The sequence below is a fragment of the Erpetoichthys calabaricus genome, chromosome 13 (assembly GCF_900747795.2).
Source record: "Erpetoichthys calabaricus chromosome 13, fErpCal1.3, whole genome shotgun sequence".
Taxonomy (NCBI): Eukaryota; Metazoa; Chordata; class Cladistia; order Polypteriformes; family Polypteridae; genus Erpetoichthys; species Erpetoichthys calabaricus.
Genome location: NC_041406.2, coordinates 61,973,291 through 61,997,966, shown reverse-complemented (window position 1 = coordinate 61,997,966; position 24,676 = coordinate 61,973,291). Strand labels below are relative to the sequence as shown.

General features: G+C 35.8%; 1 protein-coding gene across 1 annotated transcript in view; it reads right to left on the bottom strand.

Annotated features, from left to right (window-relative positions):
* Positions 1 to 24,676, bottom strand: part of LOC114663370 (electrogenic aspartate/glutamate antiporter SLC25A13, mitochondrial) — a 237,970-nt gene that overhangs the window by 91,319 nt on the left and 121,975 nt on the right. Inside the window, exons 5-9 of the mRNA XM_028817054.2 lie at positions 24,533 to 24,672; positions 13,852 to 13,998; positions 12,220 to 12,358; positions 9,383 to 9,476; positions 6,270 to 6,354 (exon numbers count right to left, since the gene is read on the bottom strand). Coding sequence (XP_028672887.1) covers positions 6,270 to 6,354; positions 9,383 to 9,476; positions 12,220 to 12,358; positions 13,852 to 13,998; positions 24,533 to 24,672 — 605 coding nt within the window. The remainder of the gene's footprint in view (positions 1 to 6,269; positions 6,355 to 9,382; positions 9,477 to 12,219; positions 12,359 to 13,851; positions 13,999 to 24,532; positions 24,673 to 24,676) is intronic.

Sequence of the window (24,676 nt, the reverse complement as noted above, 5' to 3'; positions counted from 1 at the left end):
TTATTCTATTCGTCTATCCTTCCAGTGTCGCGTCAGCACCAGCAAGAATACAGCGCAAGCCAGGAGCTATCCTTGAACTAGCTATACGCTGCGGCACCGTGTCCTCACATGTTTAATTATTAACCATACAGATTATTTAAATGAAGTTAAAGTTTTATCTGTATACTATAAGCAACATATGTTGCTGCATTTCATCTTACAAATGATATTGTCATCATACGCGCTTTATAAAGTAACGCAGGTTGTGCAATATTATAACTGTAGTGTAAGTTTACAGTGAGGTGATTGTACTTATAAGTACAAAACAGTTCTACAAGGAGCACTTGGATGACTGATTGAGTGCGTTTATAGTTCTTGGGATGAAACTTTTTCTGAAACGCGAGGTCCGTACAGGAAAGGCTTTGACGCTTTTTGCCGTGGTTGAGGTAGTGTGTACTTGAAACTGTATACCGATAATTCTCTTTCCGATCATCTGCTGCTGTGATTCACACTCAGATACAGTGATATAAATACTCCGAGTGGTGCAGTGAGAGTAATATGGAAAAGATGATCCGCAGTGGCAACCCTTAACGGGAACAGCAAAAAGAAGAACAAGATGCAGTGAGCGTAACAACGCTAAAGCAGTTATGGTATTTGGAATACTATGGCTATTCCCTGGCCCATTATATTCCATCCATCCATCCATTTTCCAACCCGCTGAATCCGAACACAGGATCACGGGGGTCTGCTGGAGCCAATCCCAGCCAACACAGGGCACAAGGCAGGAACCAATCCCGGGCAGGGTGCCAACCCACCGCAGGCCCATTATATTGCTACAGGTTAATTACAATCAGATGCATTACACTAATAAACAATATGCAGTTAATTTCAGTGTATTTATAAAGCCGCGTCAGGAATGTGGAGCTAAGAATGAAAGGATGAGCACACAGGAACAGTAGTTTGACCATTCTGTGGACCATTATATTGTTACAGGTTAATTACAATCAGATGCATTAAATTTATGAACGATATGCGGTTAATTTCAGTGTATTTGATAAAGCCGCCGCCGTGGATGTGGATCTAAGAAAGAGTAACCACACAGGAACAGTAGCACTGCTTTGACTCTGGGTGCCGCCAGTCTGCAAAACCGAGCGGAGAAATTGCGTACGCCAAGGTATGAGTTACCGTGGAAATGTGCGTGGCTTTACGCCAAGTTTAGGTTTTATACATCGCGATTTGAGCGTGGAAAGGTTCGTACGCAACATTTCTGTGCGTACGCGCCGTTTATACATGAGGCCCCTGGTCTGGCTTAGGGCTCACCATCTCTCTGATGCCAGTAAAAAGTATTCTTCTAAGCTCGCGCCTAAGTGGACAGGACCAGCTTTGATCATTAAACAACTCGGGCCCAATAATTACCACATACAAAAGGGTAGAGAACCAGAAAAGAAAATGGAGACAGTAAATGTGGTCAACCTCAAGCCCTACTTTGGACCCCCTCTGAGAGAGGCGGAGGGTGGGGAATTATGTAGCATTGCCACATAAAAATGTACATATTTTCTTTTTTTCTTTCTCTCTATGTAAAATCCCATTGTCATTTAAAAATACGGAAGATAAGGTAGGCGGGTTGGATAGAGAGGACCTTTTGGGAGGTACAGGCCTGTCATTGTGATTTCCGGGAGTGCCATGGAAACGGACACACTAGGAAGAAAAGACAGCTCGAGTTTTTATGGCAAAGGAGGAAAGGACATGACCCATCTGCGTCCAGAAGAAAGATTGTTTTCAGGGAGCTCCACAACTCCATCGCAGTCTGGGGTGGTCACCTCGAAGATTCCGGATACGCTGAGATTACCATGAAAGGGATTGAAAGCAAAAGTGAACCTTAAATCTTTTATTCTGGGATTGGCATGTCAAAGGTACTGAACTCTGGGGGAATAGGAAAATGGAAAAAAGACTAAATCGTAAGGACAGAGGGGATAATTCTTGAATATATAATTCTATGCTTTGTATTCATTGTATATATTGGAAGTGGTGGAGCTGTAAAAAATGTATTAATTATAGTTGTTTTGTTGTTGCACATTTTTCTCTGTGTGGTTTAGTTAATATTATTTTTATTATTATAAATCATCTTTCGGTGCTGTGGGAAGGGGTTGAAGGCAGTTTGAGGTTGACCTGCAATTATCAGTATAAACTTAGTGAAGTGTAGCAGAAAAGATCATTACAATACAGATAAATTTTTAACTTCATTTAAATAATGTATACTGTTAATAATTAAACGTGAGGGCACGGTGGTGCAGTGTTAGCAATGAGCTATCACCCCATTCAGGGATTGTTCCTGCCTTACGCTGTATGTTTGCTGGGACTGCCGCAACCCTGGATGGATAGAATAATTAAGCATATACTACGAAGATATTTCAATATACCTTAAAAGTTTGACGAATCGGCGTTCTAAACTTACAGATGGTTTGACATTTATCAAAAAGCTGATTGTATGGCGATTGGTTACTTGAAGAAAGAAAACAAGGACAGGAATTGGGGGTTAGTACATTTGAAAAAAACAGTACTGCTGCAATAAATTATTTCATCCAGGGTCAGGCACAGCGCAGCAAACATCTTGTGAGAGGCAGGAACAATCTCTGGATGAGGTACCAGCTTGTTGGTACCACTGTGCCACCATGTCCCAATGTTTTATAAAGGTTTTAATTCCTATCATCATGAAAATGATATCAAGTATACATCTTAGTATTTAAATTGTTCAGAGAAAGCACATAGTGATTCATACACGGAGCACATTGAAGAACACATAGAATACAAAGCATTTAACATGCTACTTTAATTATGATGGGATTTGAGAAACTAGTAAATTAAATGATTTTAACATGAAGTTTATGACGTTCTACTTTAATGACAAAATAAACTACGTGATTAAAGTGGAAATTTTGAGATTAAAGTTGACATTTCTAGCTGTTTTTCCACTATGTCCCTATTTTTTTTCTTTTCTCTGAACCCTAATAAGCTTCCATATGACACTCAAGACGGTGGGCTACGATTCGCCTTTTCATGGCGACTTTGATATCTGACCACTTCTTTTTTATTTTTGGCACTGTGTGACTTTCTGAACTTGACCTTTCGAGTTTCTCCGTCACTCTATGTTACTCGATCAACTTCCTTTTGTTGTTTATACCACTGCTTAAACCAACAAATAATACGTTTTTCCTTGCCACCACTTGGTTAATGCTGAAATTCTCCTATTTTCCCTGTGCCATTGTCTTTTCACGCAACGCTGAACTTAAGGGTCTTAAGGGCGCAATTCTGGGAGGAGTCAGGGTAGGGAGTTAGGAGCGTGTACATGCGTTACATTTCACACGACCAGGATTTACAGTATGTAGCGGAAGAACGTGGAAGTTGCCATACGAACAGATTCATGCATCGGGATTTGTTTGTGCATACGCACATTTTTGTTTTTAGTTGTGAATTTGTGTTTTAGTGTGAATTTTATTCTCGGCGCTATACATGAGGCCCCAGGAGTGGGATTTAAACCTTGGAAACTAACCAGTATGCTACCATGATGCCCCAAGCTACAATTAATGATAATTTTTTTTTGACTACAGGGAATAATGAATATAAGAAGCAACTGGCAATGCCTCCAGCTATATATTCAGTTTTCTTTGGAACATATATGTCAATTAATTTTTATTGTGTATATTGTCTTTCAATGTGAGAACTGTCACAAGGCATTTTACAAAACAATTGAAGAGACTAAACTTCAAAATGGAATATTATTTTACATGCACAATAATATAGAAAACACAGCAGTATATATTGTAACCATTTAAACTTTTATTTTTAATGCTAACTTCCTACAGTTACTGTAATCAAATATACTAAATGTAGCTTCTGGGTAGACCTCTTTACTGACTTCTGAACACTGAAAATATCTGATGCATGCATGCCTCTCTTTTTCATAGCCAATGAACAGTCATGTAAAAATAAAAAATAATATTGTAAATCATATACATACGGTACAAATGTACATAAATGCATACGTACAGTATACAGTCAATTTCCCCTTGGGGGTAATAAAGTTTATCTAAATTAAACATTATCCATCCATCCATCCATCCATTTTCCAACCCGCTGAATCCAAACACAGGGTCACGGGGGTCTGCTGGAGCCAATCCCAGCCAACACAGGGCACAAGGCAGGAACCAATCCCGGGCAGGGTGCAAACCCACCGCAGTAAACATTATCTAATCTAATCATTCTAACCTAACCTAATCTAATCTAATATACTGTGTAAGTCTTCCTTGTGCCACTAAAACAGACTTGTTTTTCCAGTACATCCCACAGATGCTTGATCAGATTGAGCTTTGGGATATTTGGAGGCCAAGTCAACACCTTGAAGTCTTTTTCATGTTCCTCAAAATATTCATGAACATTTTTTACAGGTTGGAAGGGTGCATTATCCTGCTGAAGGAAACCTCTGCCATCAGGGAATACTATTGTCATTAAGGGTTGTACATGGTCTACAACAATCTTTAGGTTGGCGGTATGTGTAAAAGTAACATCCACATGAATGCCAGGACCAAACGTTTTCCAGCAGAACATGGCCCAGAGCATCACATTGCCTCTTCCAGGCTTTCTTCTAATAGTGTATCCTGCTGCCATCTCTCTCTCAAGGTAAAAGCACACATGCACCTGGCCATCCACATGATCTAAAAGAAAATGTGATTCATCAGACCAAGCCTCCTTTTTTCCAATTCTGATGCTCTAAAGCCCATTTTAAGGTCTTTCTGCAGTGGACAGGGTTCAGCATGGGCACTCTGACCAGTCTGCAGTTATGCAGCCCCATACTTGTGTTACAGTATCTCTTCTGTGGGATCGAACCAGGTTACCCTTTGCTTCCCAAGTGCATCAATGAGCCATGCGTGCCAATAACCCTATCATTGTTTCACTGGTGGTCACTCTTTGGGTCACTTTTGGTAGGTACTAACCACTGCATACAGGGAACACCCCAAAACAGTTGCCATTTGGAAATTCTCTGACCCTGTACAGTAGGGAATCACAATATGGTCCTTGTCAAAGTACCTCAGATTCTTTCATTTGCCCATTTTTCCTGTTTCCAACACATCACCTTCAAGGGCTGACTATTCACTTGATTCCACCCCTTGACAGGTACCTTTGTAAAAAGACAATCAATGATATGCACTTCACTTGTCGGTGGTTTTAATGTTGTGGATGACTGATATATATATATATGAATCTCTCTCTCTATATATATATAAATATATATATATATATATTTATATATAATGTGTGTGTGTACATACATACAGATATAAAAAAGAAAACTCTTTTCAGTTTCAATAATTCTTACACAGTGCCTTTTTTCAGTGAACAGGCTCTCTACACTGTACAGATTTACAAATACTGCAACACTAAAATACAAAATGCCATGGAGCCGTGCAACACGTACATTCAAATACAGACATTTCCATAAATGTATAGGACTATATACAGTAAGTTAAGAAAAGTCTCACTCATGAATTTAGAATACTACACTCAAGACTCCTTTGTATTATAAACTTGTTAGGAAAACTTAAATGTTGAATTATTACCAAGTAATGAAGAGAAATAAATTAAGGGTACATTATTTGACTTACAAAATACAAAAGGTTAGGAAAAGTTCTTACACATAAATTATAAGTTGTAATAAATTTTGCACAGTTTCACACAAATAAGAAGATTCTACTAGAAGCTAATCAACTGCTGTTTAACATGTAAATGTATATTTTTGAGTAATCTAGCAAAATATTTTAAGGAATATGTATTATTTAAAAGAAGACAAAAGAAACGTTTTTGTACAGTCACCCCTCAGAATATTCTACAAATAACACGCTGTAACAACCATACAAACAACATTAATTTTGAAACATGGTATTCATTAGGAAATGTCAGACAATCAGTATTTCAATAACCAGTATTCAATCTGCTGTCATTGGTCACCTTGAGTATTAATGGCCATTACTAAAGCCCAATTTAACATGATGCCACAGGATGACAGCAGCAGGTGTGATAACAAATTAGAGGGCTGGCTTTTGCAACATTTCTCATTTGCAATGACTTTATGTAATTTTTTGTTTCCTTAGCCCTAAATTGAATTGTTCTTCATTATACAGTAGTTATGAGAGAAAGACAAGAATGAAATAAAAAATAAATAAAAAATCAAGTTAATTACATTTATATAACTTATTATGTATTTATCTACAAAGTTATATATATATTTGTTTTACCTGTTGTTGGGTTTCTGGCAGATTATAAAAGTGGACTATATCCTCTAATGGTGCAATTCTTTCAATATCCACTAAACGAACACGTCTAAAAAAGTAAAAAGCATTTGTAATTATTTCTTCAGTTTCTTGATCTATAAATATTATTTAATTGAAATTGTGTTGTACCTCTGTGCTTATTTACAGAAACAAAAAATATATTGTGGTTTTGCTCATTAATAAGACCTGCATTAGATGCTCTCATATATTAATTAAATACAAATATTTTACACTATTTCATCATACCCATTCTACACTGAAACCTCATTAAAAAAGAGTTCAGTTTAAATTAACAGTTACTTTTGATTACAAGATTAATTGCAACAGGTTGATTGGAGCTGTTTTAATCAATTTCAATCAATAGTAAAGTTTTTGAAATGTTGGAAAAAAAATGTTCATTAATATGTGAGAAAGGAATATTTCTTTTTAATCCACTTATGATAACACTGAAAAATATTACTCACTCAAAATGAAAGGTGTATATTTCCAAATATCATCCTGTGCAGTGGTAAATGTAATTCCATCACGGTTACAATATCATAAACAACCGAAACACTGCTGTTTCAGTTCTATCAACTTCTATCACTTAATTCTAGCAACACAAACATCAAATACTTATTTCAATATACTTCTAATACAAATATTTATGTAAAAAAACAGTGCATTATATACAATTGTGCTAAATTGTTTAATGAGGGGAAAATATGATTGCATTTAGTTACATATATGTTGACACTGACAGCTCTTCAAGCCAAACATTGATCTTGAAAAATATATTCAGCAATGATGAACTGTTGTAGTATGACTTCAGTTTGACAAACAGCATTTTCCGGTTGCACTGTTTCCACTGGCAAAAAGCATGTAGCATCACATCCATGTGTTACGTGGTTGGGTCCAACAGCTATTTCTTTGTACAGGTTAAACCATTAACAAAGCTCAAAAAAGTACAGTACACACTAGTGAAATGATTATAAGAATGGGTCTGCAGGAACATTAAAAGATTAATAAAATTAGTCTTAATTGAACTATCAGATTCTGATATGAATATATTAATTGTGGTTTAAATATAATATAAAAAGCAGCTTTCCCAATTTTAGTATAATTTATTTCAATAACGGTGTATATCTTTTTCATATAATAAAAAAAAAATCATCAGTCCATTTTACAATGTCAGAGCTGCCTTGTAGCCTTTAGGTACTTCTTCTCATTAATACAAAAGAACTTAAAAATATTATGAAAATAAAATAATAATCTCTCTATTATATAAAAAAAATCTTTTTCAGAGAGACGAGACAAGACATTTTCAAAGAGATAATTTCACGTCCCGTGAGATGGGACTTTGTGCCAAGAGATGAATTGAAAACAGGTCCAAGCGGGGGCAGAAATAAAAGACAAACAGTAGAAGAAGAAAAGACAAAGAGTAGAAGACAAAGTAGAATATCGTAAAGAGGTTCAAAAACGTTGGCGTGATACACATGCAGAGCAGGTTAGAGATTATGAAAGTACTAAAATTTGAAAGTCTCAAAAAACTGATAGTAAAGATCGCATTAGTGCTAACAAACGGAAATTATTACTCGGTGAAATAATGAAACAGTGAAAAGAGATCAAATATATGGTGATATGACAGAGCTACTACAAGTTTAATTTCAAAGAAATCATAATTCAGTCAGGTTTATATTTATGATCAAGGAGAAGCAATGCAACATAGAATCGAAACAGTGAAACGATCAGACATTTTAGAAATTCTACAGCCAATAATGGATACAAATCCATATGTCCAAAAGTATCGCACTTTACACTAAATTTATCTGAAAAACACAGACAAAGAAGTTTTCTTGAATTCCTATTTGAATCAGAAAGATCACGCTAGCATACAGTATATAATAAACCAACAAGTGACGAATTGTCAGCGATAATAGTTTCGAAACATGGAGATATCAAAGACAGAGTTGATATTCGTTTTTATCCAAAAGCACAGCATGATTTGTCGCAAATGGCAGATCCGGGAAATGACTAGCACATGGGGTCCCCATAGGGGATGGTGTGCAAAGCGAGCAGGGGGCAGAACCCCCTAGTAATAATAAAAAAATAACATATTACAGCTTTAGATTTTAGGATGATTAATGAGTTGCCTATCTTCCAAAGGATTACCAATGATTAGGGACTTTAGTTAGAATGACAAAATGAGAACAATGGAAAAATATTTGAGCCATACTAGTGACTGCAAGGGGAAATGGCTGTCTACATCATACTGTGTGACGAAGGACTGCATACTTTACTCTGTTCCATCTATAATTTTAATGTAATTTTTTCCTGTTTCTGCCCAAAATAATTGCATCTGTTTAGTTAAAGTTTCTTTCAACATTTTTAAAATCCAAAATCCAATACAGAAAATACATATAATCTTTTAAACATACATAATCCAATACAGGAAAATGGAGGCCCAAGGCCTATTCTGGCAGTACTAAGTGCAAGGCAGGAACCATCCATGGTCAAGCCAGCAGTCAGTTGTACAGCCCACACACTTACACATAAATATAACACATTCACACTGGGCTTATTTTCTGTGATTTGCCAATTTAAAATGATATGCATATCTTTCAAAAGGTACACAAAACACAAATCACAGATCTAACAGTAAAAATGACACCCTGCATCCCATATAAATCAAGTGTTATGGACTACTGAAACATAAATTTTACTTTCTAACTACAACCAAACTAGATACATTTAGAAAAAAGGATATCCTCTCAACCATTAAACTGAGCTGAGCTATGTTTGCCAGTTAAGTGAGAATGGGCATCTATGGAGCCTAAATATGGTCTCCAGGCTCATTTTTTGTTATTGTGACATTATACATTTTGGTGTCAAAAATGTTTAATCTGCAACAGCTGAAAGATAAGTGAAGACAAGTAATCACTGCACAAAATTAACCATTATAAAACTAAAATAATAATTACAATACACACTACTTTTCATAAAAGAAGGCAAAATTTCGTATTTATGTTAAATAGGTAGGTTCTAAGAGGTTTATCTAGCACAAAAAATGGTAAATCAGATGGACAGGTTTAACTCACCCACGTGGTTCTGATAAATCAGCCAAATTAAAGAGAATTTCTACCTCCATTGGAGTCACTTGACCAAACCTCTGTGCAGCCAAAATAAACTCTTCTGTACAAACAGACACATTGAAAAAAGTTATCACAAAGAGATACAAAAATGCAAACACCCGTAAACCTTAAAGATGCATTTAGTCTGTCAGTTATGAACCAACTGATTTCAATTTAGGGTCAAGGAGAGCACAGGACACAAGGAACAAAACACAAATGGGATGCCAGTCCATTGCTGGGTACACCTAAAGCAACTATCATTCAGCTGTGGCAGAAACACTGAGTACCCAGGAGAAAATCCCAATCAGACATCATACAAACACCACATATTAACCATTCTGAGATTCTAACCCATCATCCTACACATTAACCATTCTGAGATTCTAACCCATCATCCTCTTGGAGCTCTGAGATATCACTGCTAAGCACTACATCACTGTGTAAAAGCTATGCTAAATATTTATAATATGCAAAAGAGACATACTATAAACGTTTATTAACGTACCAGCCTTGCTACTAGTCAAAGACAGGTAACAGAATACATTTAAAATATTTGATTTCTCAGACAATGCAATGTATAGCAAAGTAATATTGATTCCTGTATGTCTATTCATTTTCCTCTGCAGATGACACCTGGTAGGTTGTCAAATGCTTAGTAATAAAAAACTATTTTAAGATATGTGATTCGTTTTCTCCCTTTGTGGATTACTAGCCACAAATGTGCAAACCATACCACAGACCTCCACTTCCATTTTCAATATTTTACAAACTAATGTCTCTGCAGCAAAATGAATAGGTAAAAATATTACTAGATATTTGCTTTTACTAAAAACATTCTACATTTAACACTTCATCTTCTTCTTTCGACTGCTCCTGTTAGGGGTAGCCACAGCGGACCATCTTTTTCCATATCTTTCTGTCCTCTGCATCTTGCTCTGTTACACCCACCACCTATATGTCCTCTCTCACCACATCCATAAATCTCCTCTTAGACCTTCCTCTTTCCCTTTTTCCTGGCAGCTCTATCCTTAACATTTTTCTCCCAATATACTCAGCATCTCTCCTCTGCGCATTTAACACTAAACAAACCATTAAAGTTATAGATTCTTCAGACAACTATGAGGTGAAATGCTTCAGGATTTGTAAATCTGCATTATCCTAATTCTTGTATAACTGAAAGAAGAAATGCAAAATATTGTACTAGAGCAAATATTCAACACAAATTACTTTTAAATGCAAGAACTTCTTATTCTCTGTATCTCCATCTGTACTCATCACAGAAGAACTATCCCCAAAGGAGTTTACACTACATTGTCATCTGCTACTTCTTTCAGATACAACAATGCAAAACTGTCCTGATGTAGAATACCCTTCACCCAATTATGCATTTATGAACTCACTTTCTGCAGTCCACTTACTGAAGTGAGATTCTTTTAACAACTTTAAAGTATATGCCCAATGGCCATACATCAAATTCCATGCCTCTTGTTATTTCACCTTCGACAATCACATTGATCTTTCCTTTCTTAAATTTCATGTCTTTAGCTTCCACAAGCCTTTTGTTTCTCTATCTTCTTCAACTCCAATTAACAGTCACCAAAATTACAAGATTATAAGCATATGGTATACAGTAAGTGCTTGCATGACAATACACCATAAACCTCTGGTGTCACCACCTTCATCATTGTCACAAATAATTATGAATTCTATTATTTCACTATATGTTTAGTATTAAATACACGGTAATAAGACATACTTATTTGCAAACTGTCTTGCATACAGAGAAAAGCAAAAAATCAAATGAAATACTAATAACATTTACTACACTTAGAAGACCCACATAAATAAGGTAAATACAATGCAAAGTAAACACAAAATGGAAAGAGGTAAAAAGAACAGCAAAATTTCACATTCATGTTGACCATTATCATTCAGCATCCTGGCTAATAATATAGTTATTATAAATGTACTATTATCCATCCATCAATTATTCAACCCGCTATATCCTAACTACAGGGTCACGGGGGTCTGAATATATTATTATAAAAATGGAAAAGCAATTTTAAAAAATTAATAATATTTAGACTCAAACAAAACTCACATAATAGGTACAGTCTAACCAGTGTCTCAGCTGCTGAAGAATGCAAAATTATTTGATTGAAGAAAAACTGAATTTAACATTGATAATACAGTATGTTCCATGTTAAAATGGGTTTTAATTAATAAATATCCTGAAGGTACTTTATGTTCTTTAGGACTTGATAGCAGGACTTTTAAATATTGATCTGTCTTAACATAAGGTATTAATCAGATGCGGGTCAATGAAAACAGGAGAAACCAAGGGATGTGGAAATTTGCATGCCTTAGTCTCAGTAGGCCTCACTAATGAATCCTTTTAGCTTCAGTTGTAACCTTCCATAAGAAAAAAAGTCAATATAAGTTTGATAAAATCTCTTTCCTAGCTTACAACATGGCTTTATTTTTTGTGATAACACAAGCAGAATTCTTCAGTTAAATGGCCGGGTTGTTTTGCAAAAGTCATGATTTGGCATAGGGCCAAACAAGTTTACTAACTTTTACAATCCCCAGGTTTTTCAATTCAGGCTTCTTAAGTTTGTTATTAAAGTCAAAGGGAATGATAGAAAAAAGGAACAAGGTAAATAGAAAACTCCTAACTACAGGCTGCAAAAGGATTGGTCACAGATATTGCAAAATGCATGCATTAAGTAAAGCACATGGGGAATGCCTGATGTGTAAGCTGGGAGAACATAGGGCAACATAACAGGAAAGACAAAAAATCTAACCTTTAGTGACTTCAGAATCTTTCCTGGAACCTGCCAATGTACTATATATCTTCTTGATAACTTCCATGTTGTTGAGCAAGGCATTAAATGCATTAAAGTAGGAGAAACTGACATAGTGAGAAGTCGAACCTCCAGCAGCCTAAAAGGAATGGTAAATAAATGCAACTATAAAATCTAAATTTACACAAAATAGTATCTGTTTTGAACAGCACATGCCAAGGTAGTATTTTATCTATTAAACTTAAGTATTTTTTAAACACAACTTAATTGCTAATTATAAACATAATTCTAAGCCATCTAACCATCAGGAAATAAATTCTCATGTTAATCACAGCATCAACTAAGGTAGTAATTTAAGAAAATACTAGCTTTAAACGGTAAATTAAATGTCTTTTTCTTTCTTTTCTTTTTTTTTTTTTAACAAGAAGTAGCATCTAATAAACAAGAAAAAAAACTGAATGAGTAAGGTCTAAAAATAGTGGTGGTATTTCCTCATTTTAAACCATCAGAATTTATGTTTCTGTTTTGCATAAAGAATTGTTAGCTTTTTATCAGGCCTACTGTGCTGCTGAGCTCTTGTCACAGTTTTTCTAAATCAGGAATAAAACATTTGCAGTATATTGTAATAAAAGTGGCATATACAGTAGACAATTCAGTTTCTGCAAAGAAAACCATCCCAGCCAGTAGATGGTGCTGCAGCCTTTGCCATAGACGTCTTTTGCTGTTTTGTTTTAGTAAACTTTTGTAAAATATATGAACCAATAATACAGGAAAAATAAACTACCTAATTTGAAGCCTTGAGTGTTGAAACTTAATTTGAAATTTTATATCTATCTATTAGTTTCCCAAACTGTGTGAGGTCATGCAGAGACAGCAACACTAGAACCCATCCTTTCATGAGATGCCAGCACAAAGCACAGTGTCCACATAGGGACAATTAGTTTAGTAAACCAAATAATCAGATAACATGAGTTAGGTAAAAGAGTCGAAGACAAAATCTCTAGCAATCTCCACAAAGAAGGCCCAATATGAGACTTGAACTTTGTAATGTTAAGTACATAATTTACCAAACACAACAAACAAATATTTTTCATGTTATAAAAATAATGCTGTTCATGATTATCTACAGGTTCACAGGTTTATAGAGTCATTATAGTCTTGTGTACTGAATGCATTAGAATTCTTATTTGCATGTGCTATTCAACATACATCACATCGCCGCTCTCCAGTGCAACACTATCTACCATTTGAAGATTTAAACTTCTCAATGGTAAAATGTTTCTAAAAGTAATAAAACATAGAAGCAAGGTAATCAACTGACAAACACATGCCATGTTTTTATTAACTTTTAACTTGGTGCTGTTCATATAAACTGTACATTTTTTTGAAGTGGAGGACTTCTCACTTAAATATATATATATATATATATATATATATATATATATATATATATATATATATATATATACACACATACACCCACAACAGCGCTTTTTTTGGTAGAGAATTATATGAGATATCATCAGGCCAGATGTAAAAAGTGTAAAATAGCAAATATGTAAATAGACTGAAATGCTTCTATATAAAAACCATAAATGGAGGTACTGTTCTTTCATCACTTTTTAAACTTACAGCTACAAGGCATTGATCCACAAATGGGGTCAACATATGTGGTCGGATGGTGACCATGATGTCTCTGAAGTCCAGAGCTGTTATGATTCCACTCCTGGATTTGTCCCTCTGTATAAAGGCTTGCCTGGCATGTTCAAGCTGCATTTCCTGTAGAGAAAGGGAAACAATTTATATATATAAATGGGCATACAAATATATATACATGAGGATCTTGCCTGCCGATTTTATATCTTTTGAAAAATGCAACATGATTTAAGGCTTGATCAAAAATGACTTAAGTAGATCACAACAGGTCTGTATAATTAACACCTAGATTGCATAATGTATGGTATTAAACAGGGCCCGGAAACCTGCAAAAACACACTAAAGTTATTATTACTGGGCTGGATTTTCTACAGTTCTAAACTATGTATACAGATTACTACAATGAATCAGTAAGTCATGGACCTAATGGAAACAGTACATGTTTAAGATCAGGGCTAACATTTAAATAGCTAATTACAAAACTAATTGAAACTACTTTGTACTGAATATTCTGCTCAGTGTCTTACAGTTAGCAGTTGGTGGAGCTCCTGTCATTTTGTTCCCATACCACCAGCCATAGGTTACACCAAATGCCATAATCCTTAATTAAATATACCCTGGGGGTAACTTCACAGCAGTGAACTCACTATGAATCACACAATAAAGGACAGAGGAGCAGTGATTTGTTTAAGTTCAATGAAAATTGGTTTAAGACTGTGAGCTGTAATACTGCAGTTAGCCAATTTACTAAATATAATAGGTACACTCAGGGGAATTACTTGAATGTTATACAATTAATTTATATTTTCAATAAATAAACTGTTTAGAATTCTTTTTTGAAGCTTGCAAAATTGTTTTCTAGAGTATACAATGTTTTTTTATAACTAATTTATTTGATAAGTATAATGGAATAATGTGTTGGTGTAAAAAGTAAATATTATGAATATACAACATATAAGCTCTTTTATTTCACATAACTCAGATGTTTGAATGTTGTGCGGAGGTAAAATAAGAAAGTTTTGCATTTTCTCCTGTCTGAAAATGTTTTCAAGTAACACTTTTTTATCTGCTTTGAATGATACAACTACTAATTAAATTACTATTAATATGTGTGGGCAGGTACATTACTGCATTTACCCCTTGGGATATATACAAATGTATTTGTTTAGGCATGTATGTGTCTCTCTACTGCACCTGTCTGTCTGTCTGGCTGTCATTGTAAATGAAATAGACAATCATGATAATCAATGAAAAACATACAGAAACTGATTAATTTTAAAAATAGCATTTTATAGTAGAAATGAAAAATGTTTCAATTTCAATATCTTTCTTACAACTTTTTATTGATGCTGAAAAACATGTCTGTTAAAGTTATATTGCTCCAATTAATCTGAATTAAAATTTAAATATTAATAAAAGTGTGTAGCGCTGCTGCCTCGCAGTTAGGAGACCCGGGTTCGCTTCCCGGGTCTTCACTGCGTGAAGTTTGCATGTTCTCCCAGTGTCTGCATGGGTTTCCTCCGGGTACTCCGGTTTCCTCCCACAGTCCAAAGACATGCAGGTTTGGTGCATTGGTGATTCGAAATTGTCCCTAGTGTGTGCTTGGTGTGTGTGTGTGTGCGCGCCCTGCGGTGGGCTGGTGCCCTACCCGGGGTTTGTTTCCAGACCCCCATGACCCTGTAGTTAGGATATAGCAGGTTGGATAATGGATGGATGCATATTAATAAAAGGGGTCATATAATTGAAACAAAATGCAAAAGTAAAGTGAAACTAACAAAACAAGACTGCAGATGACATGGCATCAGAAAACACTTCAATTATTTACTTCCCTCCACATCAATCATTTCACTTGTCATTAATAAGTGTAAAATAGCATTTCTGGACATTAAAACCAGGAAGATATATTTAAGAAATTATTTTACATCATATATATAAATATATGATAGCTATCCAATAAATAAATCCACAAATAATCAGGTAATATGTATAAATGGGTGATTACAGAAATGTTCACTCAGATTTTAAAACAATAGTTATTAATCACACATAAAAATATAATGTCTACAATATACATTAATATATACATTACTTAGTCCATTTTCTGAGCTCTTTCATTCAGTACATGGCCACAGGGAAGAAACAACAAATATGTTGTCATGAGGTTTGATTCACAAACAATGTCTAGTATAAAAGAACAAATACAGAACTGCTCCTCTCCTTTATGCACCCTATTCTGCTCATTACTGATATTAAGACTTGTGATTTATTTACTTCTTGGGCAATTTTTTTTTCTGTTTAATAATTAGGTTTGACTATGTAAGTCTTAAAAGGTATCATTTAAAATATCCTTTGATGGTTAACTAAGGTCAGCTAACAGAGGGAATTAGGAGCAATCCTTTAAAGTCAAGATTTTGATTTGAGGTAGATAAATCAAATCACTTTATAAAGCTTTTCTCCTTAATAGAAAAACCCTGTGCCTAGAAATTGTATTGACAAAAAAGTACCTGAAATACATTTTACCATCCATCTGGTCCAAGTTAACTATATTATTAAAAAAATTCTACTAAAGTACAGCATATGTTGAGGAAAATTTGGCATACACAAAACACTCCTCCTGCCTTTCAGGCTTACACTTTTTACTAGGTTAGGCACAGGCAATTATACTAGACCAAAGGTAATGGAATTCTTTACTCAAAATATTTCTTCATCTGTCAAAATGCCTTTGTATGTAAGAATTCATTATTCACAAAAAACAACAATCTGTAACCGACATAGCATCTTTATAGCTTTCCACTTCAATTATTAATACTTAGTATGAAAAGTTGAATGCCATAGCAAGTTGTGGTGCTGATTTTCACCATTTGGACCATGGTTAGATTCCTGGTACTTTTGGTGTGTTTTCATATGGGTTTTCTCCATAACTCTCTGTTAGGGAATTTGGAGTAGCAAGTAAGCAAGCAGTGTGAAAGACTGGCATCTATTCCAGTGTTGGCTCTTGTCTTATACCCTAGCTGTCTGGATAATATCCATTTCTTCATGACTTTAAACTAGGAAAAGCAGATTCCAATAATGGGAGAACCTGTGGATTTACAATGTGAAACATTTGTATTGAGCAATTTGAAATATGTACTGGAACAACAACAACAACATTCATTTATATAGCATATTTTCATACAAATGATGTAGCTCAAAGTGCTTTACAAGTTGAAAATTCTTTTTTTGCCTATCATGAGCACTTGTTACATGTTCATGCTGACTTATGGCAGTACAAATTGAAGTTACTAGACAACCTTCTATAATATAATGTGCTGGGACTATGTGATCAAATCACAGTTCCTGGAAGAAGCTGACAGAAAGCAAATGCAAATTAGACACAGAAGTCAGTCAAACAGGTCCAAGAACTGTGAGCCAGAAACATTATTCACACTGCCTTCATGCCACCCCTTAAGACTTCACTGTTTTGTATGCAAAACAAAAAAAATATATCCAATCAGATTCTGATGCATGCCACAAGGTTTATGTTTATTACTGCAAATTTTAAGACTAACATGTCAACTGTATTAAACTAAAATTGTATACATCACAAAAGTTATTTTTGTATGCAGGTGACTTGAGTCGACCCTAGCAACAGTGGTACAAGTGAAATACCATTAACATATGACATGTGATGGTCCTGTTGTCCTCTTATTTGTATGATGTATATTTTGTAAAATGCAAAATGATATACCACTCATGTTTATACTTTGTCTTAAGATTCAATTGTAAAGTAATAATAATAATAATAATTCGTAGATTAAGTTGCAAGCTTAAAACCAAATTAAAAAGGCAAACTTTTTTCTTTATGGCTAAGACTGATTTTAAAGCAGCAGGTTTAAACCCTATAAGTACAATTTTAGCAACAGAAAATGAAAGACAATACATATATATGTATTTTTAGTGCCAAGAATGGCATTATACATAAAGAAAAAGTAAGCATCAGCTAACACTGTAGTGTGTGGCAATGTCAGAACTAATGCAGTCCTTAAGATCTGATTGAAGATGTAGTGTAGGCACAGAAGCACTCTTATAGGAGCTCTCATATAGTTGCCATGGAGACAGTCAGTTGGAATGTCAGTCATTTTAGACCAGCCTATGGCTTTTTGCATGGCGCCTGTAAGCAGGATAAAAGTGAATGAGTCCACATTTGCTTAGACTACATAAAGAGTATAAGGAACATAAATCTGTAAAAACAATTGCATCAGTGTGGAAGTAGACTAACAGTTCTTAATAAAAATTGATTTGGTAAGATTTCAGATTACTACTAAGACTTAAAAATGTTTATGAGGGATTTTTTTTAAATTCTCTTTCACTACATTTCCTGTGCTGTAAATTGTTTATGATTTTGTGTTGATATTTATATGTTTTGTTATATGTACCATATTGGATTTCAGTCTTTGTTGAAAGATCCCATACAATTATAATGAGAAAGATAAACAAGTATCCTTTCCCTTTCATACTTGCTACCCTCTTTTTCTCTGCATGGTTGCTTTATTCTCTTTTTTTCTGTATTATATATTGAAACACACAGATGAAAATGTTTTTGCTTTTCTAAAAATAAAAACAGAAAAGAACTATAATGAATGTTATCACTGATCATGTGCCAAATGAAAGATTAGTTGTTTCAACATTCACATCAGGAATGAATGAAATAAGATGTGCAGAGCTCAATTAATAAAATTGCATTTTATTCAATGTGGGAAGAAAGTGAGAGGTGAGAGACAAAAAGCAACACTATAATTGAGAAAGTTAAATAAGTTCAGAGAGTCACAAGAAGCAAACATTCTTTTCTCCGAGTCCATTTTTGAAAGTGTTTTGAGTGTCTCCATTACAATTTGGTAATGGTAATTTATTTAATGAGGACAGAAAGCGGCTATAGAAAGTGGTATATATTCATCTTATTTCATAATATATATCCTAATATCATAATAAGATATCCCCACTGTATATTTACTCTACTGTCACAGACTAAACACCCACTTTCAGTTCACCCTCCTTCCATCTGTAAAATGGACAGGGCCTGGTTTTGCGATAATCAATGGTGAGAGCTTCACTCACACTATTCTCACTAGTTTTTCACCCTGTTCTTTTACCCATTTCTCAAAGGCTTGTATGCAGAATAGTGAAAAGACAAAATCCCATACTGGTGAAATGAAACTATGCTGTCACACATATGCACTTGAGAGAAAGTCGAAGGGTTCTAATGCCTCTCCTTCTCTTCCCAAAGACCTTCAGAAGAAAAAAACACTTAAGCAACTCATTTCCATCTGTTCCTGGCCTCACTTCCGGCCCCTATAGATGACTTCCGGCCCCTACAGATGACCTCACTTCTGGCCCCTACAGATGACCCCATGTTACTTCCTGCCCTACAGAACACTCTTCCTGCTTTCCCACTATAAAACCACTCAGTCCACCTATTCACTCCATCCAGATAAATAATCTCAGTACCAGTCATTTTTGACTACTTATTTTCAACAATATACAGGGTGGATCCCCAACTGTTTTTGCTTGCTGACGTGCAAGACCTGAATGCTGCCCTTTCCACCATTGTGGCTGACTTGCAACATCTGAAGGTTCAGATGGGAGAAACACACACTTAACTCACTGAGTCGGAGACGCGGGCACCATCCCAGGTATTGTTACCTTTGTCAGAAAGTGATGACATTGAAACCTATTTTTTGATATAAGAATGTACCGCCACTTGACATCACTGGGTGCGAACAGAGTGGGCAAACATATTGGCGCCATCCTTGAAAGGTGATGCGCAGTGGGCCTATTATGATCTCCCTGAAAAACAGGCCACCAATTATGACATTTTAAATGCCATGGTCCTAAAAAGATACGGTGAGACCTCGGACCAGCAGGCAAGGGAGTGGCTCAACTGGAAATTCTACCTGGAGCGGCATACCAAAGTGCAAGCATTTGAGATCTGGGGGAAAATTGGGCACTGGCTATAGCCAGATATCAAAAATGTGAGGAAGGTTGCTGAGCAACTCGCTTGCGAGATTCTCGTAAACAACCTCCCAGCAACGCCCAGCAGTTCCGAAGGCAGCCATTTAAGAACATGGAGAGCCTAATCGAGGTGATTGAGCGGCATGCTGAAAAAGTACATGTGCAATGCTACTCAGTACATGAATGACTTTAGCTGCTGGCGGAAGCTCCAGTCGCACTTTACACAACTGTTGTTACAGTTCTGCCTTTGTCTCTGCCACTATAAAACCACTCAGTCCACCTATTCACTCCATCCAGATAGACTATTCGTTTTCAACAATATACGTGGTGGATCCCTAACTCTTTTTCCCTGTTGTTATGTTTTCTTACAGCCCATAGTAATTTCCCTTTAAGAGTCGTGGCCTCCTAAAAAATTGATGAAAGTAGCCACTTAAAATATGGACCAAAACTAATGCAATGCAAATTATATAATTAAATAATGTGGGAATTTGAAATATCAATTGAGGAACTACTGTAATACATGAAGAATGGCAACAAAAACATGTAAAATACTGAAGTGATTAAAATGTTGAACTGTGGAGGTGAATGTGCGATTTCCACAATATATTGTTGATAGAAGTGGAAAAGTCCAGAGACACTTTACTAATAAGTGGTAAAAGCAGATACGAACCTGGCCAGAGGGAGCACTTTCAGCACTCCAGGACTGTTTTGAATCCACGGACTGGAATGTGTTTAGAGCGGCTGCCATGATTAACCAGCACATCAACCTGGAGGAGTATGCAGGGTCTGTGACAGGATTTATATCCAAGTGTGTGGAGGATGTGATAGTGATCAGGAGTATCACCACACGTGCCGACCAGAAACCGTGGTTTACCAGGGAGGTGCATGCCCTTCTGAGAGCATGTAATACGGCCTTCAAATCCGGAGACAGAGACGCTCTCAGATCTGCTAGAGCTAACTTGAACCGAGGCATGAGAGCAGCAAAACGTGCTTATGGGCATAAAATCCAAAGTCACTTCACTGACTCAAAAGATCCCAAGCGCCTGTGGCAAGGGATCCAGTCTATTACGGACTATAAACCCTCCCCGTCACCCTGTGATGATAACACAGACTTCCTCAACACACTTAACATATATTTTAGCCGGTTTGAGGAAAATAACAACACAACAGCAATAATAGCCCCTCTCACTATGGACGATGAAATAATCTGTCTCGACCACAGTGATGTTCGGAGAGCCCTGCGCAGGGTCAACCCACGGAAAGCTGCGGGTCCTGACAACATACCAGGGTGTGTACTCAGAGACTATGCTGACCAACTTACAGTTGTTCTCACAGACATCTACAACAGCTCCCTAAGACAAGCCATTGTTCCTCAGTGCTTCAAAGCCACTACCATTATTCCACTGCCAAAGAAATCACCAACATCATCACTGAACAACCCTAACCCTATAGCACTCACACCCATCATGATGAAGTGCTTCGAAGGATTGATCAAAAATCACATCACATCCAGACTGCCTGCTACATTTGATCAACTTCAATTTGCATACCGCCCAAATCGCTCCACTGATGATGCCATAGCAACTGCACTCCATCTGACACTGGCTCATCTGGAAAATAAGAACAGTCATGTGAGGATGCTTTTTATTGACTTCAGCTAAGCCTTCAATACTGTCATCCCACAACACCTGGCAAAGAAACCGGAGCCACTAGGCATTAGCACCTCTCTGTGTAACTGGTTATTAGACTTCCTCACAGACAGACCCCAGACAGTACATCTTGGAAAAAACACATCTGAGACTACCATCATGAACATGGCTGTGTTCTAAGCCCCCTACTGTTCACCTTGTTGACTCACGACTGCTGTGCCAATTACAACTCGAATCACATCATAAAATTTGCAGACGACACAACAGTAGTGGGCCTCATCAGTAATGACGATGACTCCGCATACAGAGAGGAAGTCAATCAACTCATTGCCTGGTGTGGAAAAAACAACCTGGCACTGAAAGTCAGCAAAACAAAAGAGATCATCGTTGACTTCAGGAGAAAGTACATGCCACACCGGCCACTTACAATCCATGGAAACAGTGTGGAGTCAGTGAGAAGCACCAAGTTTCTGGGAGTGCACATTACAGATAACCTGACATGGACCACAAATACCACTTCTCTTGTCAAGAGGGCACAACAGCAACTTAATTGTCTCCGAAGGCTGAAAAGAGCAAACCTTCCCTCTCCTGTCCTCACAACTTTCTACACAGGCACTACAGAAAGTATATTGACCAGCAGCATCTCAGTTTGGTATGGTAGTTGCACTATCGCTGAACAGAAGATACTTCGAAGAGTGGTGAGGACAGCAGAGAAAATCATCGGGTCCTCACTCCCATCTGTTCAAGAATTACACTATTCATGTTGCCAGAGTAGATCCATTAAGATCATAAAAGATCCCACACACCCGGCACATGGGCTGTTTGAACTTCTGCCATCTGGAAAACGTTACCGCAGTATGCACTGCAGAACGACCAGATTTAACAGGAGCTTCTTCCCCCAGGCCATCAGAATACTAAACTCTGTTAAATAACCTTTGTCCTTTTGCTCTCTTACTTACTGTGCACTTTATTACCACAAATAGGTCTTAAGTTTACATTATATTGTATTGTAATATCGTACAATATTACATTGTCTATATTGTATATATTATGTATAAATATTGTATCCATATACTGTAGTGCAATATCACAATCACTGTGAAACGATGTGCAATATTTTCTTTCATATTAATTTTCACCCACTGACTGGCTTACATTTATATACAGTATATCTTTTGTTTTTATTGTTTGTACTGTGCTGCCTTATGCTGTCTTACGCTGTCTTACCTACTTTCTGTGTAAGAAGTGAAATGTTTGTAATGTCTGTATGTTGTCTTGCGTGTACTTGTCTTTTATGCACCTGTCTTTTATGTCTGCACATTGAGCCTGAAGAAACGCAATTTCATTCAGCTATGCATCTGTTGTTGTACTGTTGTATGGTATGAATGACAATAAAGTTCACTTACTTACTTACTTAAAGGTACTGAACTGATGTTAAATGATGGTGGTAGTGGGTTCAAATAACTGCATCTAATAGTGGCAGAACAGTAAGCTGGCATCCAGCAATAAAAAAAAATTGCATCAGTATGAAAAACAGAAGCTTGTATACAGTGCAATAAATTAAGCTGTTCGCTTGTATCTTTGATCTTACAGTTATGCACACTGAGTGGACATATGTACTGATATGCGGGCTATGATATTCATCAGTAACATCAATGCACTTTGGACTGGGCAAATTCTCCAAAGGCGTCATTACAAAAATGTGAGAACACAACCAAGCAAGCATATTGCATCGAGAGAACGGTTGGTGAGGTATTCTTACATATGAGATAGTTAATCTCATCTCATATAAGATCTTTTTTACTCATCATTTGGTGCAGTATATGACTTTCATATGAAGTACTAACCAAGAGTAGAAAAATTTAGCAACTTGTACAATATGAAAAGAGTTGGAGTTGGATGACTGTTCTGACTCCACCATATTTTACAGTGTATTCAACTAAGTTAAAAGTTTCCTTTACACCAGTGACACTTGTAGCAGGAGTTAACTGAACTAAAAAAAGGCTCCAAGCAATGATCTCATTATACTGTATCAGCGTAGAACACGTATTAATAATACAGAGAATGTGCAGAATTCTTATACTAGTTTGAATAAAAATACTGGTGGCAACTGTTAAATAACAGTACCATTCCTCTTGTCTGTACATCCATAAATCAACAAAACATATCTATTCATTATATATAGTACTCAGTTCAAGAAGAAAAAAAACAAAGAACAAATTACCACATGGTTTCTCTCATGAAAATTGTTTTGTCTCAAACTCCCTGAGGAGTTCTAGGTGGGAACAAGGTGATGAAGTCTAAAATCCTACAAATGAGCACATGCTGATTTTGGCTTAAGTGAACTGCACTTATGTGAAAGCTCTTCTAGTGCAAATAACAACTGTCAAAATATCATCAGTGTTACTGTACCATAAGAAATGTTAACTATATGAAATCAGTGTTACTTATCCTGTTATACAAAATCTATAGATTCGGAAAATAAGTAAAAACATAGTTAAATAGATGCTGTATTCATTTAAAGGGAAACAGAAGTGTTTCTGCACTTTAGTCTGATTTTAGACACAAAGATTTGTTATTTGAAATTTCTTTGATAGAAAACAATGAGAAGTCACAAAGTTAGAAATTATTTTTATAGTACTTATCTAGGTGAAATAAAAGAACACATATATTGTACTATATTTATAACATTAACTTTCACTCCATAAATACATTATCCTATGTGATTTATTTATTTTATAAACTGATAACATTTCTTTATAGTTTAGAAAACCTTGTTAAAATTTTGAGCCATAACTGTTTATGAAGAGATAGTGAAATTTACATTCATTGAAAATAAAGAATAAATGTACCATCAAAAAAATACTTTAATTTTTAAATTGCACACTCTCTGATTTTAATTTAGACATAAAGCAAAATACAAAATTTTAAGGTAATTTACCTTAAAACAAGAGGTGTGGAAATGTAGGTTATACAGTAAAGGAGAAAAAAATCAAACTTTAGTAAATGTCAATACCAACCAAAAGGAACTGAGTGAATTCATCATAAGTGAAGTGCTTCTTTCGATCCTTGCCAAAGTGCAGCTGAATAAACTCACAATCCCAGTTAAATGGAATGCGCTGATGAAGAGTGGTCTGGCTGAAAACATGCCTGACATCCTCTAG